The sequence below is a fragment of the Rhinolophus hipposideros genome (genome assembly GCF_964194185.1).
Source record: "Rhinolophus hipposideros genome assembly, chromosome: 5".
Classification (NCBI taxonomy): domain Eukaryota; kingdom Metazoa; phylum Chordata; class Mammalia; order Chiroptera; family Rhinolophidae; genus Rhinolophus; species Rhinolophus hipposideros.
The window spans coordinates 73,373,638-73,391,695 of record NC_138051.1 but is presented as its reverse complement, the minus strand read 5'-3'; the positions used below and the strand labels follow the sequence as shown (position 1 = coordinate 73,391,695).

At 45.5% G+C, this 18,058-nt stretch overlaps 2 protein-coding genes across 3 annotated transcripts in view; one reads left to right on the top strand and one right to left on the bottom strand.

Moving 5' to 3' along the window:
* Positions 1-657: 657 nt before the first annotated feature.
* On the top strand, positions 658-10,890 carry PIGH (phosphatidylinositol glycan anchor biosynthesis class H). The gene is made up of 4 exons (XM_081048435.1): positions 658-915; positions 5,752-5,961; positions 6,400-6,483; positions 8,154-10,890. The coding sequence occupies exons 1-4, from the start codon at positions 736-738 to the stop codon at positions 8,244-8,246; spliced, it is 567 nt and encodes a 188-aa protein (XP_080904561.1). The 5' UTR covers positions 658-735; the 3' UTR covers positions 8,247-10,890.
* Positions 9,018-18,058, bottom strand: part of PLEKHH1 (pleckstrin homology, MyTH4 and FERM domain containing H1) — a 50,805-nt gene continuing 41,764 nt past the window's right edge. For both annotated transcript variants that reach the window (XM_081048434.1, XM_081048433.1), the window contains exons 22-29: positions 17,438-17,593; positions 16,355-16,455; positions 15,451-15,592; positions 14,038-14,180; positions 13,777-13,906; positions 12,712-12,798; positions 12,241-12,387; positions 9,018-11,257 (exon numbers count right to left, since the gene is read on the bottom strand). In XM_081048434.1, coding sequence (XP_080904560.1) covers positions 11,096-11,257; positions 12,241-12,387; positions 12,712-12,798; positions 13,777-13,906; positions 14,038-14,180; positions 15,451-15,592; positions 16,355-16,455; positions 17,438-17,593 — 1,068 coding nt within the window. In that variant the 3' untranslated portion in view covers positions 9,018-11,095. The remainder of the gene's footprint in view (positions 11,258-12,240; positions 12,388-12,711; positions 12,799-13,776; positions 13,907-14,037; positions 14,181-15,450; positions 15,593-16,354; positions 16,456-17,437; positions 17,594-18,058) is intronic.

Genomic DNA, 18,058 nt, shown 5'->3' with positions numbered 1-18,058 from the left:
TCAAACTCTTGAACAGGTCCTACAACTCTCAGGAATCTGACACCTACCTACCTCCCCAACTGCCAAGTGCGTTCCCCAAGCGTCAGCTTCCCTGACCTTTTGATTCCTCCACTAAGCCAACTTTGTTCCAGCCTCTGGGTCTTTGCTTTTCCTGGTCTTCATTCCTGGCAAACTCCTCCTCCAGAGTTCCCCCAGACCAATCTGGCTCCTCATCCTTGTATCTCGAGAGGCTTTCCTGAATACCCTGTTGAAAAGTCCCCCAGCCATCCCTGCTGGTCATCTTATTGCCAACAGCACTCTCTGAAATTACTTCTATCTTTTCTCTCTTACTAGGAAGGAAGCTACTTGAAGACAAGGACCTTGTCAAGATGGTTCACCGCTGTATACTCAGCACCTGAAACTTCCTGGCCCAGAAATGAATGGATGAATGAGAATGAGCTGTCTCCTTGGGGCGTATTCTGCCTTAGAAATAGAAATCAGTTTATCGAGCAAAAGCGCGTTGATAGCGGTTTTTATCTGTGCGCTGAGCTGTTAGTGCCCTACGAGTCTCTGGAGTAGATAGTCCTAGAATTCCTGCCGAGTAGGAGTACGAACAGCTTCCCCTCCGAAACAGCCCCATGGGCTCTCGGCGCAGAACTGAGGCTGCGCAGAGCTTGGGAAGGGGCGTGGCCAACCCCGCTCTCCGGAAGTGGGGCCGGAGCCGGCGGCTGGCGCGGCGGGACCCGCCGGGTGGCCATGGAACGCGAGCAGAGCTTCTCGGATATCTGCGGCGGCCGCCTGGCCCTGCAGCGCCGCTACTACTCCCCATCGTGCCGGGAGTTCTGCGTCAGCTCCCCTCGGCTCTCGCTGCGCTCACTCACCGTTGTCACCAGCACCGTGTGGTTAGCGGCCTACGGACTCTTCACTGTCTGCGAGGTAGCGGAGGGTGGGCCCCTTCCCGTGGTCAGAGCCGGGACGCAGGCTTCGAAGGATCGTGAGGGTCCTCGGGTCCATCCCGGACCTCTCGCCGACCCTCCCACAGTCGTAGGGCCGGAGGGCGGGGGCTCGCTGGTCCGGGAGACGCCGTCCCGCTGCTGGACAGCTCGTCTCATTCGGTTCGGTGAGGTCGGTGCTCCTGGACTTCACCCCTCTCATCCGTCGCCGCTCTGCTCCCTGGTTTCACCCGGCAGACATCTAGTCCTTGCACGACAGCCTACAGCTTTCACCTCCGCGTGCTTTGTGCAGTACATGCTGATAGTGATTCGTTTCCAAGGGTTTAGAGAACTGTTACGTGGCGCGTCTTCACCCACGACTTCCACACCTCAGAGGAATCACTGAGAACAATACCTTAAGTACAGGTAGTCTTCCAGAAAGTGTCTGTGCTCCACTGTGTGTGTGTGTGTGTGTGTGTACACACACACACGTTATTTAAGAGCGTGGTAGTTCTTCCTAATCTGTTTTTACATGGCAATCTAACCCCACCTCCTCCCAGCCGCTTTCCCAACTTCAAGAACTTTCTAAAGAATTATGAGATTTCAGAGATGGGTAGTTTCTCTGCTCAGTTTACAGACGCATGCCTAGTTTTTGAGCCTGTTTTTTTCATCTCTGCAATGGAATTAACATCTGTCATACCAGCTTCACCGTACTGTGAGGATCACACGCAGTAGTTTTGTGATAGCCCTCAAATAAAAGGAAGCGTCCTAACTGCCCTCCTCACGATGAGTTTAGTTTCGTATGTAGTGCCCTGAATTGAATGTATTATTACTCCAGGAGTGATCTGATCAGTGCTAAGTACAGCTGGGCTATTTATTTCTGTAATTTTTTAAAAAGATTTTATTGGGGAAGGGGAACAGGACTTTATTGGGGAACAGTGTGTACTTCCAAGTCAAGTTGTCGTCCTTTCAATCTTAGTTGTGGAGGGCGCAGCTCAGCTCCAGGTCCAGTTGCCCGTTGCTATTTGCAGGTGGCGGAGCCCACCATCCCTTGAGGGACTCCAGGAATTGAACTGGCAACCTTGTGTTTGAGAGGACGCACTCCAACCAACTGAGCCATTTGGGAGCTCAGGGGCGGCTCAGCTCAAGGTGCCGTGTTCGGCAGCCTTCGGAGTTAGGAGCATGGAGCTGTAATGCCTGAGCCACCAGGCTGGCCCATATTTCTGTAATTTGATAGAGCTTCCTTTACTGCATCCATTAACTTTTTTTTTTGCCATCAGAGCATATTTCACAGCATGGAATTTAGCATAGATGTATGCAAAATTAAGACTGCCCTAATTTATACCAAACTGTATCTAAAAGTTTGTTCATAAGTCAGTTGAAATGGTTAATTTGCCAGGACAGTCCTTCCCCCTCCCCCAAAAAGATTGAATTCATAATATAGTTGAATTTTAATACTAGCCTGGCCATGTGGTCATGTGAGGAAGAGGGAACAGATATTAAATGCCCACTGAGTGCCAGCTGCTTTACTGAATGTCTCTTTTCAGCCTTAGAAGAAAACCAGGACTCAGAAAGCAAAATAACTTATCCAAAATCACAAAGCTAGTAAATGGCATACCTGTGCTTCAAACCCTGGCCTGTCTGACTCTGAAACCCTTTCTTTTCCACTAAACTATGATGTCTCCTCCTTGGGGAGCGTTTGGTTAAGCAAAACTTTTAGATAGAGAAGTTTATTTTTAAGCTAGATCACTTTTGTACTTGTCTCTTTAATCCTGGTCTATACTACCACTTCCCCCCATCAGGTACCCAGGACTCAGTAACCACATCTTCTTTTTAAACTCTACTGCAAGACTTCTTAAGAGCTACGTGTACCAAAATTTCTTATTTTTCTTCCTAGTCAAAACTATTCATCAGGGTAATGAATCTCAGCTAGGAGTGAGAAGAATTATGATGAAGGAATTCCTTAAAACATGGCTTAACTTCAACCTAAATGAATATTGAATTGTTAAACAGAAAAATGAAGTAGAAAGAAATGTAGGTAATGATGAAGTTTTAGATAGGGATTGCCTTCTTGAAAAGCTGATATGGATCAAATTCCTTAAGGATTTTCTACCCTTCATCCCTTCTTTCCTTCCAGTTTTTGAATTCACATTTCTATTAAAATTCCAGGGTTTTCCCTTATGTTTTCTAGCCTGGAATATTGTTCTCCGCCCTCCCTTTTCTCAACTAAGTATATGTATCAATAACCACCACCTCCTCTGCACTGATTAAATCCTGCTTCCTTGGAAATCTTCATGGGACATTCTTGTGTGCTTTAATCCCCTCCCCTACCACAATCCTATTTTATACTTGTAGTCAGTATCATAATATTCATAAAAAATATTTTACATATGAATTAATCTTGCCTCTAATAAATCTGTAAGGGCCAGTACTAAATTTTATTTCTCTCAGTTCTTCTGTAATTATAGCTTTAGTGCAAACTCTGTACAAGACACTGTGCTAGATATTAGGCATTTAATTAACTCAAAGTAGATATTTCTGGAACATCAGACACCCAGCACATAGATTTCTCCATTCTCCAATTGTTTATCAACAAATAATTATCTAGCATAAAGGTCAGCAAACTTTTTCTTTAAAAGGCCAAATAGTAACTATTTTAGCCTTTACAGATCTGTCTAATATTCTTCTATTTCTTTTTCTTTCTTTTTTCTTTTTTTTTTTTTTTAAAGATTTTATTGGGGAAGGGGAACAGGACTTTATTGGGGCATAGTGTGTACTTCCAGGACTTTTTCTTTTTCCCAAGTCAAGTTGTTGTTCTTTAATCTTAGTTTTTTAGTTTTGGAGGGTGCCATTCAGCTTCAAGTTGTTGTCCTTTCAGTCTTAGTTGTGGAGGGCGCAGCTCAGCTCCATGTCCAGTTGCCATTGCCACTGCCATCCCTTGCAGGAATCAAACCAGCAACCTTGTGGTTGAGAAGACTCTCCAACCAACTGAGCCATCCGGGAGCTCAGGGCAGCTCAGCTCAAGGTGCTGTGTTCAATCTTAGTTGCAGGGGGCGCTGCCCACCATCCCTTGTGGGACTCGAGGAATTGAACTGGCAGCCTTGTGGTTGAGAGCCCACTGGCCCATGTAGGAATCGAACCGGCAGCCTTCGGAGTTAGGAGCACGGAGCTCTAACCGCCTGAGCCACCGGGCCGGGCCGGGCCGGCCCCCTCTTTCTTTTATTTTAAAGCAACCCTTTAAAAAATGTAAAACCCATTTTTAGCTCAAGATGGACCAGACAAAAATAGACCACAGGCCCAAACAGTTTGCAGACCCCTGATCTAACACTCTAGATCCGTGTTAAGGAGAAAGTAGAAAGATACTTTCAAAGAAAACCAGAGCCTGTCAGTAAAGTGGTAAAAACAGATTTTATTCAGAAACTATTGCAATAGGAGAAAAGAGACCTTTGTATAGAACTGGGCTCAATTCTGAATATAGCATGAACAAGTGGTAATTTATAACCCAGGAGCAGGGTGGGGGGTCAGTAGATAGAAAATTACTAAAAGGAAACATTAGGGGGAAAGAGATTCTCCCTAAATTGACAGGATTCTTGCTGAATGCAGGGCAGGGTGATCAGATACCAACGGTGGGGGTTCTCTCTAAATTGACTTAGGAAGATCCTTGCTACAACTGGGCAGTGCAGAGCCAACAAGGATGGACACCAAGGCAGAGGGCTTAGAAGACCTTGAGTAGAGTTAGGTCAAGGAGGGCATCTTGTCAGTACTGAAGAATAAGACACTTCTGCCCTCAAGGAATGACAGTCATAAATTAGTGAATCTCTTGATTCTAGTAATTCTATATAATAGCTCTTTAGAAAAAAGAAAACAATGCCACATGAAAGAAACACATCAATAGAAAAACACATTTCAACTTCAGAAATGACAATAGGTTGTAAATGTATCTTAGTATCACAGGAATAAATACCATTTGTGAGCCCTTAACACATCAGTTAGTCTTATCAGCTAATCAGTCAGCCATAATACATCAGTTTGTCACAACCCAAAACAACTAAGAGAGCCCCAAAATGATAATATCTTTATTATTTAACAAAACAAGAAGTCAGGAGGCAAGAAGGCTCAAACGGGCATAAGCTCAGTAGATTTTGTTTCTTTTCCTCTTGGTGTACTTTACTTGTCCTCAGCCTAACTTTCTTTCCACATGGTTTGACAGAGTCCATAGTAGCTCCAGGTATTAAAACCTCAGAATGAAGGACCTATCTCATCTTCCTTAGATCCTTTTTAAGATGGACTGAGTTTTGCAGGAGCCCCTCCAGCCGACCTCCCCTCACATCTCATTGGCCAGAGTTATGTCATGTGACCATCTCTAAACCAATCATTGGCAGGAGTGGGAACCAGTCATGATTCACTCCAAGTTCTATTAGGAAGGTGGAGCGGTTGTTGGGTTGTTGAGTAGTATCTATTACAACTGTGCTAAGCATTTTATTATTGTTCAGTCAATGATTTTGCACTATACATTCTGCTGAGGGAGTGTTTAGAGGAAAAGGTCTGAAGTTTCAATTTTGGAAGAAAAATCTCAGAGTAATGGGATGGTGAATATTTTGCTGATGGAGGTTGTCTTCCCCAGACCTATCTTATTTGTTGTCTAGATGTATTTCATCAGATGCTTATGTAGCACTACAGAGCACAAATAAAAGTGATTTCCTCTTCCTCTATGCATGTTCCTTTCATCTGTTCAACTCACAGCAGAACAAAGTTTTTTTTCCTAGAGCTGATTATTAAACAGCAGACATGTGCAGAGGACCACTTGATAATCTTACCGCCTGTCTGGCTCTCTCTTCAGAACAGCATGGTCCTCTCTGCTGCCATCTTCATCACCCTCTTAGGCCTGCTTGGATACCTCCATTTTGTGAAGATTGATCATGAGACTCTGTTAATCATCGATTCCCTTGGCATCCAGATGACTTCATCCTATGCCTCTGGCAAAGAAAGTACCACCTTCATTGAGATGGGCAAGGTGAAAGATGTCATTATTAATGAGGCTATTTACATGGTAAGTATTTAAGTGATAAGTATTACAGGCCTCTTTGGAGGAGGAAGCCCACGGAGTGTGCCTGGGTCTAAATGTCTTAATGCCTAAAGTATTTGATGTTTGGCTGGCAGGTTTATAAACCATAAAGTGAAATTTATATTGAAAAGATATGTTCCTTTATTTTTAAAGAGACACAGCAGTTTTTCATGGATAGGGAGTCAGCATTTCAACTTTATTTTCTGGCCCAGCTTCAGAATCATCTCTGGTTGTTGCTGTTGCTGTTATTTTGTCTTTTTTCATTTAAACAATGAGAATATACCTCTCCCTCACTTCAAAAGCTATCAGGTGTTCTACTACTCAGAGAACCATTTATGAAACAGTTTTGAGTCTTCCCTTAAAGAAAAAGAAAACAAAATAAGTTTCACTTAGATCTCTGCTGTCTGGTTTATTTTCTTACAGCAGAAGGTGATTTACTACCTCTGCATTTTATTGAAGGATCCGGTGGAACCACATGAAATATCCCAAGTAGTACCTGTCTTCCAGGTGAGTTCAGAACACTTTGCTCGTTTCTTCTCCAAAGAAATCCTCTATCTTTCCCTCCTTGCTGCGTATGCACTGCTACTTCCGTTTAGTAGGAATGTAAATTTTTGTTGTCAGGAGTATTTGAGGATACCTGATAGCTATTTTTAGTGAGAATTAGGATTTAGTTATTTCAGCTGGGACGGAACTCGCTCTGTCTAGCCTCCCCTGCGCTCTTCACATCTTTTCAGTTCTCTCAAGCCTCAGCACCATGCAGGCTTGAGTCGGGTGCCCACTTCTGTTCTGCTTGCAGCAGGCCCAGTGCCAGGGCAGCTTCCTGATGTGTCAACTTGTTCGAGGTAGAAATGTTATAAGAATTAGTTATTTCAGAAGCTCCTTTCTGAGGCAACTATAGGCTTTCAGGAATACTATAAGTTTATACAAATTTCAGAGGATTTAAAAACTCCTGCTTGTAAATCACCATTCATCTACTTTGAATGTGTTAGTCTACCAACATATGCTTTTACATAGATGTTACTGATCTACACATACTGTTATATACTATTTTGTATCTTGCTTTGTAAATTTAACCTGCATATTTACATGCATCCACAAAGGCCATTATACTTACTATTTTAGGTAGTAATTATATCATCATGTCAAATATTAGTTTATTTAGCTACTCTGTTTCTAGCTTTTGAAATCATATCCAGGTTATTTTTTGTTTTGCTCTTACAAGAAACAAAACAAAAAAAAAACACTTATACAAACATGATTAGAATAAATTACTTTATAGGCGTATAAAGTAATTTATGTATGCAGTTAACTCTGCCTCACTGCCCTTTTTCACAAAGGACATAAGGCAGCTAAGCTAAAATTCTTTTGCATTATAGTTAAAAATTATTTTATTAAAGCTTATGAGTAGTGCCATAGATTTTTTGTACAGTATTTGAGATTTGGCTCCAGAGATTGGATAACTTTACCATACTTTAGAGAATTTGTGCTTGTTTTTCTATAGTCTTGGCTAACAGTGAGTTTAGCTATTTTTTAGTTTAGTATGTAGGTAAAGGAATTTAGTTCTTAAATTTGTATCTCTTTAAATGACAGAGACTTTTCATTTTTCCTTGTTATATACCTATTAGTATTTCCTCTTGTTTTAAACTATCCATATTTTCTCTATTAGTCAAGTAGAATCTAGATATTGATTATGCATTTGTAACAATGTATATATTTTGGTAGCAAACTTATTAAATGTGCTTTCCATATATTTTTTTCCCTTTCTGTGGCTTTTAATTTTGGTTGTATTCTATTTCATTATACAAAATATTTTTAAATATTTACATATTAAACTGCCCTTCTTGTGTCTGAGGACTGTCTCAGTTTGTGACTTCCCAAGAGGGTATGTCCTTATTATTCCTCTTGCTTGCTCTTAGACAGAGATCATGACATTTAGGCAGATTGAAAACTCTTTTGAGCTCCTGCTTTGCACAGTTCACAGGCTGGGCTATGGGCCTAGTTAGGGATTCCTTCCAGCAAGGTTTTGTGAAGCCCAAACTTCTGCCTTTCTGCGCCCATACCTGTGCCATGTAGACCGCTCGCTGTGGGTGAGAGATTGAGGTAGCACATGCACGCAGCATCACTAAGCACTCTCTTACATTCATCTTGACTATGCATTTCTCCCCTTTGGAATTCAGAGTGCGAAGCCCCGGCTGGACTGCTTGATTGAAGTGTACAGAAGCTGCCAGGAGATCCTGGCACACCAGAAAGCCACATCCACAAGCCCATGAGTCCCAGCATTCAGAAGGCCAGAATTGTTTCCCATGGGAAATGACTCCTAAGCCCTGGGGGCTGGTGTGTTTTCTGTATTCTAAACCATCAGGTGGACACACTCCTAGAAACCTGGATGGATGCAATGGATCTCAGAGCCGCGAGCAGGTCACTGGAAACCCAACTCATTGTGTGACGTGAGCAAAGTATTTCTGTGTATGTCATGCTCCCCTTGTAAGGTTTTGCCTATTTTACCAACTCAGGGGAGACCTTAAGAAACAATATGTCAAAAGTTATGTCAACAAAGAACACTCTGTGAAATTCCTAAGCACATTCAAGTTTACTTTTTATTGAAATTTGTGGAGCAAGACAATGAGAAACTGACATCAGATCTCTTGAGAAAGACGATTTCCCACTGCTGTATAAAAGTTAAGAAATAGTCAAGTCTTTCAGGTACTGGTTAGCAGAAAGAAATTTCCTACAAAAGACGCTGTCCACTTAGCTCCTGCATCTGTACAGGGCTAATTTATGATAACTCTCTTATTAGGTTGGTGCAAAAGTAATAGCGAGGGTGGCCAGTTAGCTCAGTTGGTTAGAGCCTGGTGCTAATAATACCAAGGTTGCCGGTTCAATCCCCATACGGGCTACTGTGAGCTGCGCTCTCCTTAAAAAAAAAAAAAAAAAAGTAATTGTGATTTGAAAGGTTAAAAATTGCAAAAACCGCAATTACTTTTGCACCAACCTAATAATGACTCTTCACAATAAAAACATACACAGTAATTGCCTTGTTCACAGACAGATGCTTTTTATTGACAAACATAAATGTGGCCTTTCAGTCATGGCTGTGAAACACATTAATACTCTTCTGTTACTCAGCATTGTCTATGGTTGCAAGAACTCCTTTTGCCAAGAGGGATGAGACAAAAGGTCTGACAGAAATTCAGCTTAGGTTTCTAAACAAGTTAAAGAAGGATAAACACACAAACTTTTGGAACCTTTGTTTGTAAGGCAGTTTCTTCTGTATAAAATTCACAAACTAAGGGAGGACTCCTGAAGGATTGGAAAGGAGACAGGGTGGGAGAAATAGGTTGATCCCCAAATTCAGTATGAACACAGCTCCATTCTTGCTTACTTTTTGTCTGGGATCCTAATTTTTTTTGAATTCCCAGGTAGATAATATTATCCTCACTGGCCTTCGAGACATGTAAGATATTACAAAACCAGAGTTGTAATTTTACACCAGCTCTGGAGAGGGGTTTTTCAGGAGCCTGTGGTACATGTGACATGTCGACTTGTTCGAGGTAGAAATGTCCCAGCTAGATTCCAATTCCTGGGGGACAGGCAGGAACAGAAATGGGAGATGGCTGTGAAATTGCCAGTCTTGCAAAGTCAAGTTCATTGAAAAGAGGCAGACACTCTGATGTGCTTCTTATTTTCATCATGCTTGTCAGTTTACAGGATGAGCGAGGGGACGCTTACAGCAGCTGGGGTGTTCACAGAAACTAGTTGCAGCCTTGTAGTTGTGTAGTGTGCAACATCCACACTTTGTTGCCTTGCAGTTGTGTAACAAGTGTGCAACATCCACACTTTGTTGGGGCTGAAGGCTAGGGTCTTGGATGTAACTGCTAAACCCATACAGTTTTCAGCACTTTATTGTCAGATGGTAAGACTGCCTTTAGAGCTGTGAAATAAAACTCAGTTTCTCCAATATTGGAAAATCAGAGTACAAATAAACTCTTTCGTCTTGTTTTCTGTTAGGGGAGGGTGGAAACAAAGATCATCTGTGCATTCTACAGAAGGTCTCAGTTGGGGCTGTGGGAATACTGGTGTTAGGAAGGCAAAAGGTGAAAGAGACGTTCAGTTTCTTTCAACTGATGCTCTTCAGCTAGGACAGATGTCACACAGGGTATGTGCACCCGTCCTCAAACTAGTTCCCAGCGGAAGTTCGCCAGAAGTCTTCAGGAGCAAATCCAGGCCCATGAGCCCAGAGGGGTCTTCTGTTTCTGACTCATCTTTGGTGGCCTCACAGAGCAGCAAAAAGCAGAGTGCATTTGCTGGGCCTTGCAAAGAGTGAGGAAACCAGTGACGACCACCTTATTCTACAGTAGTGAGCACAGCCCTCACTGAGCCTTGTCCAGTCGTTAAAATGAGACAGAGAGGTCAGGTTGGACCTACCCGCCTGCCCCTGCTTGCACTCAGTGGGCTTACAGTCCAGTGTGACGGAGAATAGCTTCAATCTCAGCAGGGAGAGCTTGTCCTGCAAAGACAGGAGCAGCTGCCCTGAAGGGGCACTGCAAACGCCTCTTTTGCAGTAGGGGAAGGGGAAAGATGAGTCTTCCTTTTTCTCTAGCCCTGTCAATACCTTTCCCATCTGGGAAAGGATGTCTAGTTTTAGTGAGCTCTAGGCTTTTGTCAGAATTCAGGTGAATTGGAAATTTTAGTCCTATCCTATGCAGGAATGTTGGGAAAACTTCAAGTATAAATCCCCACATAAGGATGGTATACAATATAAAAACTATTAGCGTCCCTGAGAGTATCAGTGGGGAAAGCCCTGACGCCCTCAGTACCAGTAACAGTAGACATCCATCCCTATCTGTCTAGAAGCAGGCAACATCCAGAGCTCAGTGTTCTTGTAAAAAAAATAAAAATAAAAAAGTGGTTTTTAAATTGGGTCTGGATTTTTAAAAGTTGGGCCCTGTAAAGTAAAGGCTTCGTGGACACTGAAATACACATTTCACAGAACAAACCGGGGTGGAGGCTGGGCGGAGGGCTGTTAGACCCATCACAGTAGTATCACGCCCCAGGACACATATCTGCAATCCAAGAGGCACCAGGTGGTGGCCGGGAAAGGGCCGGGGAGGAGAAATATTCACAGCAACGTTGGCCCCTTGGCGGCACATGGAACAGAAGCAAAAAACTGTCGTCCATCCTGTTCCCACGGCTTACAGGCAGCAGGCAGGTTGGTGGGTGGGTTCACAGTTGCAGAGCAATGGTTCATGTAGCTGGCCGTGATGAAAGTAGCCTCTGCAATCTTGAGACAACAGAGAAACAAAGGAATTGAAGTAGACTTGGCCTGAATCCTGGCTTTCACTTACTAGCTGTTATACTGAGTACATAACCTCCCTGGACTTCAGTTTCTTTGTCTCTTAAATACCCACCTGGAAGAAAATGTCCAAAGGGGATCATTATTACTGGGAGGTTCAGGGGCCCAATGAAATGGGTGCCTGTTGGTCTGGAGGTCCTCTGAGATGCACAGTACCCTCCTGAGAACAGGAGGGGTCGACATTCTACTTTAGCTAACTCCAAGCTAGGGAAGGGGGCCTCCCTGGAAGAAGGGGTCTGTACAGCCTCTCAGTTGGCAGAGGTGATGTTAAAAGGAGAAGGTTTGGCAAACTCCAACTTAAGGATTAAAACAACAGTGTTTCCAGTTACTCTCAGAAGGGAGTCAGGAGCTATACATCAGGACTTTAGGTCTCCAAGTCTTTGTAATCGTTATTTTTGCTAGTAACATTACTGATTAGGAATAAAGCCCTTACAGCAAAAGAGGTCTTTGGACGGTCTTCAGGACCACAAGGAAGGGGGAGCAGGTGCAGACTGTCCCGCTTTGTGACTAGTGTTGGGCCAGCAGAACCCAGGATAAGGTGAGAGCATCCTGAGGAGGAAGCTGCCCTGGCACTGGGCCTGCTGCAGGCAGGACGGAAGTGGGCACCTGACTCAAGCCTGCATGGTGCTGAGGCTTGAGAGATCTGAAAAGATAATGTGAAGAGCGCAGGAATGGCTAGACCAGAGCGAGTTCCCTCCCAGCCAGCCGCTCACCTATAGCTCAGCAGTGACTACTGAGGTGCAACTCCACCTGGGTCCTTTGGAGTACTGATTGAAGAAGACAATGCCAAAAGTTTCCTTTGGAGCAGGGCCCTTCTAGAATAATGTCATCACTCCAGCCTCCTTTCTAGCTTCCAGCCCACCTCTTCATACCAGATCAGAGCAAAATGTTTTAGCAGCTCTCAGACCCACCTCGGGAACAGCCATCCGGAAGATCATCTTCTCACTGTGGCCTTTTCCAGAGCTCTGGTCGGGAATGGTTCTAATCACAAGCATGAAGTCATCGCGGCAGCCACCAAAGGTCATCAGTGAAGAGTAGGGGTAAGTGACGCGCACTTGCTGTGAGAAAGAGCCCATCAGTTCTGGGGAAACCTACCTGTCTCCTGAGTGAGGAACCATTATTCCCCTGTCTCTTCTAAGCACAGGTGGCTTCAACCAAGAAGGGAGAACTCGAAGTTCTCATAACCTGGAGATCTACGTCTTCAATGTCTACAATCTGTGTCTAGACTAGAGAGCAGCAGTGCTTGGGCAGGAAGTGGGGGAAGGGGACCATGGTCACTTAGCTCAGGTGGCTGCTGAGTCCAGAGAGGAGAAGAACAGACCATTGTGGAGGAGGGGCTCAGCCTTCCTCCTGGGAGGAAGCCAGCCCCCATCCTTGCATACCATGGTGGTGTGGTCCAGGATGCTGACACCATCCTCATTCACAGCAATCCACAGCAGACTGCTCTCCTTGGAAGACAGCTGTACAGGCTGGGGAAACAGCAAAATCGCGTCAGACACGGCCACAGCTAGGGATTCTGAGCTGAGAGCCTTCTGAGGAAGAGGACACATGCAGGGACCTGCCAAGCAGAGATTCCCAACCTTCTTCTCATCTTGGAAAACATACAAGGTGGCATTTGTCCAGCACGCTGGAGTAAACAGACAGGAAGCATCTGGCCTTGGAGCTCTGGCTACCTACTAACAATCCCCAGGGGGGCGTTCACTTTCTTGCAGGTCCTACGTATCGCCCTTCCTGCCACAGCACACTGGTTGGGAAGCTCTGTGCTATACAGAGGCCAGCCCTGGCTGCTCTGTCCTGGGCATGGAGAACAGGCTGTTTCCGCCCAGTTCTCAGAAACTGACAGCGTTCCACCTGTCTCTCCCAGCTGAGGTGCAGTTGCTTCAACCAATTTCCTAGGGACAGTACAAGAGCAAAGCAAGAATGCAATCTTATGGGCTTTAGACCCTGCCCATGAGAAAAGTACCTATTTGGTGGACAATTCCTAGAATGATTAATGTTCACTGCCAGGGCTGCAGTAGGGCAATCCAGATTTCCTGTCTCTCCTACCCAAAAAGCTGGGGAGAGACACACATCACCTTTTCAGTAGCTTTCCCCAACTGGCCAGACCAAGTGGGCCCCCTCTTATGTGCCTTGATAATTAGTTGACTCTATTTGTTTTCCAGGGGTAGCACTGAGAAAGAAGTCAATAAAGGAAAGATGAGGGTCACCCAGAAATAAACTTGGCCCCAAAGCAATGAATAACTGCTCTGGATCATCTGGATCATGGAAATGGGAATAGGCCAGAAATGGATGGAGAGATAGCGACCCCTGGTGGTTTCTAGTGTGCAGGCGGGCGCTGCAGCCTGTACCGGCTCAAATACGGCAAGAGGGGAACGATAGCTCCAGGAGACAGGGCATTTCTGAGGGCGCAGTAACCACTCCTTCCACTGGAAACCACCTGCATTTACCTGAGCAGCAAAGAGCTTAGCACCAAAGAAGGGCCACTTCCGGGCCACCGTCAGGAAGATGCGGATGCACTCAGGAGGGGAGCAGCCTTGCAGTGCTGCCCATTTTGTGGTCAGCTGATCTGCCAGGTGCCTGATTTGGACAGATGCAGAGAAATGGTACCAGTGAAGTGCCAACATGTTTTCATCACAGCTCTGAGGCCTTCCCTTAGTTTGCAGCCCATGCCTCCCCACAGCGATGCCCCACGAGACCTTGCAACTTACCTCAGCTGTTCAGGGGGTGCCCCGTGTCTGTAGCGCCTTGGGTAGAACCTGTCCAGGACCTGTTGTAGGTGATGCTGAGCCTTGGAAGCGGGTGTCCCCCCAGGGCCTGGTGGGATGGGCCTCTCCAAGTCCCCATACTCTACCTATGGTAGAAGCACACGGACATGGAGGGACAAGTCAGGAATCTGGACATGGTAGGGGTGGGGGTGGGGAAGGGCTGTTGAGAGAGGTGAAAAAAACCATTACTCCATTACTTTATTCGTGAGGTGGGAATGGATGTGAAAAAACACTTCTTGTGAACAGTCCCTTTATCTCAAATTTCACACACACTAGAGAAACAACCTTAGGGTCCTAGAATATTAGAGATTATCTAGACCAATTTTCATTTTGCAGCTCAGGTTAAGTGCTTTATCCAAAGACATAGTTAATGAGTGGCAGACAAAGGAAAGCAATATAGAAATTCCAGCTTCCAATCCAAAAAATATGGGATACAGGGTTGAAGATGCTATAGATCCTAGAGTACAGCAGGTCCGCGAATAACGTTTCGTTCTGTCGTTTCATTATAACGTTGCTTTGCTGAAAGTCGCGGAACCGACTGACAGCATTAAGTGAGGACTGATTTACTGTAGCGCAGTGTTCCAAATGTGGCCTTTGGTGTCGGACACTTGGCTCAAATCCCAGCTCTGCCACTGACCAACTGTATCCCTGATCAAGTTACTTAACCTCTATGAGCTTCAATTCCTCATCTATTATGTGGGGATGAGAACTTAATGGGACAATACACATAAAATATTTAGCACAGAGCCCTCTATAGACGATTCAATAAATGTTTATTAAAGATCAACTGTTATGATTTCCCCTTCCTCTCCAGCATGTAGAACGAGACTCTTTCTTACGGGAACCATGAAGGTATCCCAGATGCCTTTGGCAAGATGGCCTCCTAAAGCTAACAGAAAGAAGAGTCAAAGTTTGATTTTTTTCCTAATTCTAATGTTTGACAGCCGTAAGTACAGATCTTATTACATAGACTGTGTGATATACATTATTTAAAAATCATACTTAGTACAACCCTGTAGGGGCGGCAGGGAGGTATTTTTGTTTTCAGTGTACAATAATGGAAACTAAAGCACAGACAAGTAAAGTGACTTGGCCTAGATCTCATAACGGGAAGGTGGCTACAACTCAAACCCAGAACTGATTTCACATCCAGCGTTCTGCACATAGCCTGTATCAGCAGTGAGGAGCTCTGCTGGGTAAGGAGTCAGCTTCTCTCCAAGGCCAGGGACAGCAAAGCCACCCTCTCCTTTGGTACCAGAGGATCTACACAATCTTGTGTTTCATGCTGTGTGGTGCCTTCTATCTTGGAGTCCAAAGATGGTGTCCGAACCCTCCTGATCTCAAACAGAACCTTACCTGGGCCATTAGGGCAGCCATCTCAAGAGCCAGTTCTTTGTTGACAGGAAACCTCCCTGCCACTATCTCTCCACTAGTTTGGAAGGCAAGCAACAGCCGCTCTCGCTCCGTCTCCCCTTTGACTTGACTCCGAAAGTACAGCCTAGAGGGAAGAGTGTGAGAAGCCACGTCAGCTGGGATCCCAAGTGGATGAGGCCGTCTCTGCATCTGTTTATTTTGATTTCCAAGGAAAGAAATGACTCTTTATACCATCTGTGAGCTTATGTTCAATTGCCTCCAGAAAAATTTAACCAAGCAAGACACAGAGCAGACACAGGGCCATCAGATCTTATAGCAACAGAAGCACGTGGTTAATTCTGGATATATGTTAGACTTCCTGGAATTGGTGAAGGGAATCGGGTACCAGGAATCACAGCTTATTAGGGAACTGGATGAGTAAAGATTCCAAGACACTAATGGAAATTATTTTCCTGGAGACATGTCTGGGATGGAATTTTCCTACTCAAACTGGTAAAAAGTCAGGATGTCTACTTCTGTATTTCCTGGAATTGGTATAGGAACAATTTATTCTTTAGCCTTAAATATCCAGTGCTCATACAACATTTTTACTCTCCTAATGTAACACATGAAGCCATCTCATGAAGTTGGTTTGTTTTCTTGGCAGGTGTGTGTGTGTGTGTGTGTGTGTGTGTGCGCACACACACACACACAGTATAGGGACTGAGAGCCTGAGCTGTGCAGGGCCTCAGAGGATCAAATAGCCCCCAGCTAATAACCACCATATAGTATTATATCTGTGGGGCCCCTGCCTGTGCAGCACAAGCCATTTAGTGGGGGACGTGAGGAGCTGACACCCCAGTGGCAGCCGTCATGCTTGCTCCCACCCTTGGGCAGGACTCAGCACCTGTTCTTGTACATCAGCTTCAGAACACGTGTGCCACCCTCAGACTTTCCAGAGTGCAGCTCCTTCAGGGCCTGTTCCCACTTGGAGATGGCATCACAGACCTTGAAGAGGCAAAAGAGAAAGTCAGAAAAGCCCCTGATGAGGGGAACCCAAGGTGCCTGCAACTTCCTCATAGACAGAGAGTTGTAGCCCTGGGCATTGCGTGAGCAGCAAAGCGGAGCTGCCCGCACTGGCCGTAACATCTGAGGGGGCCTCCCAGAGGCAAGGCAGGCCCCCGTCAAAACCCCTGGCCTCCTATCACCAGCTCCATCTCTATTCTACCGACAGCGGTAAATATACCCAGAGGCCTACTAGGTAACAAAGTCTTACAGATACCCCGACGTTCACAAAGAAGGTATTGTGGCAGAGTGTTTCCAGGCAATGGTAAAACACTACAGAAGCCTTTGTCCCGTTGCCATAAAGAAAGCAGACACTGGACCCAAAACACTCACACTCACCAAGTGCTGTAGCACATGTCCACACATACTAATGCCCCATGGCTCTAATCTCAGACCACAATACAAGACAGGTCTTAAATCCGATTTAAGGGCCTTTAATACAGAAGTACCATAAGGATCTACCTCCTTAAACTGTGGTAGAGCCTAGAAGCATCACCTAGGCCCTGGCAGACAGGGTAAGAGTGAGGCCCACTATGTGACATGACATGTTGCGGGTCCCGGCGTACAGTTGTCAGCCCGTGTACGGCAGTGTATACGTCAGCCCAGTGTACACGTCACGGGCAGCAGGCTCGCTTGGGGCTGCTGCTGGGAAATTCTCCCTGTCCTCCCTACACCAGCTGAGAAGCAGCTTTTCCCCTGGACACTGCACAGCCACTGAGGGGAGGAGGGATACAGAGATCTCTCCAGCGACAAGGACACAAACATCTTTCCTCTGCCTGTAACTTTAGGATGGCACAGAAATGCTTGCCTGGGGGGAGCACCTTGGGCTCAGCACCAAACAGGCTGCAAAACAGCCAGGCACCCCCCGCCAGATGGGTTTTTCCCCACCACCAAAACTCCGCTGGCTTAGAAGGGAGGCCATCACCTTGACACTCCCCTGAAGGCAGTGTTCCAGCTCCCTGCCAGAAGGATCGTCCGTGAAGAGGGCAAAGCCAGAGTGGGATGACTTTCTCATGCCTGTCTCCTGGTTCAGCCGCTGGAGGAACTCATCAACTGTGGAGGAGCCGTCAAAACCGACCACCTGTAAGGGAGAAGTGGCAGTCCCAGAGGGTTTCCTGGGAAGAGCTTACGAGGGCTAGTAGAGGGGTCTGTGTCCAGGAGGTGCAAAGGCTTGGCTGCAAGGAGCAAGAGCAAATGCAAGAGCCAAAGAAAGATTCCGTATTCACCTGCAGAGGGTGCGTGTGTGAGGGACGAGCCTTCCCTGTGGAAGCTGGAATGGGACATAAGTTCTGTTTCTCCTGTACTGTCACCCTTTTGGAGGAAGTCTTTTTGCCACTTTCTTGGTCAGTGTCTTAGCTTCCCAGTTCACACAGTAGGTTCAAAAGATCTACTTCCAGGACATCAAATAGTGGAGCCCTTTTGCGATTCAAGCTGCTTTCTCCCTCTGCACTGACACTAACCACCCCCAACTCCCATTCCCAAATCCAGACCTGTCCTTTTGCTGGTTTGCTGTTAATAGTCTGGCAAGCTGAAGGAGGCTTAGCCC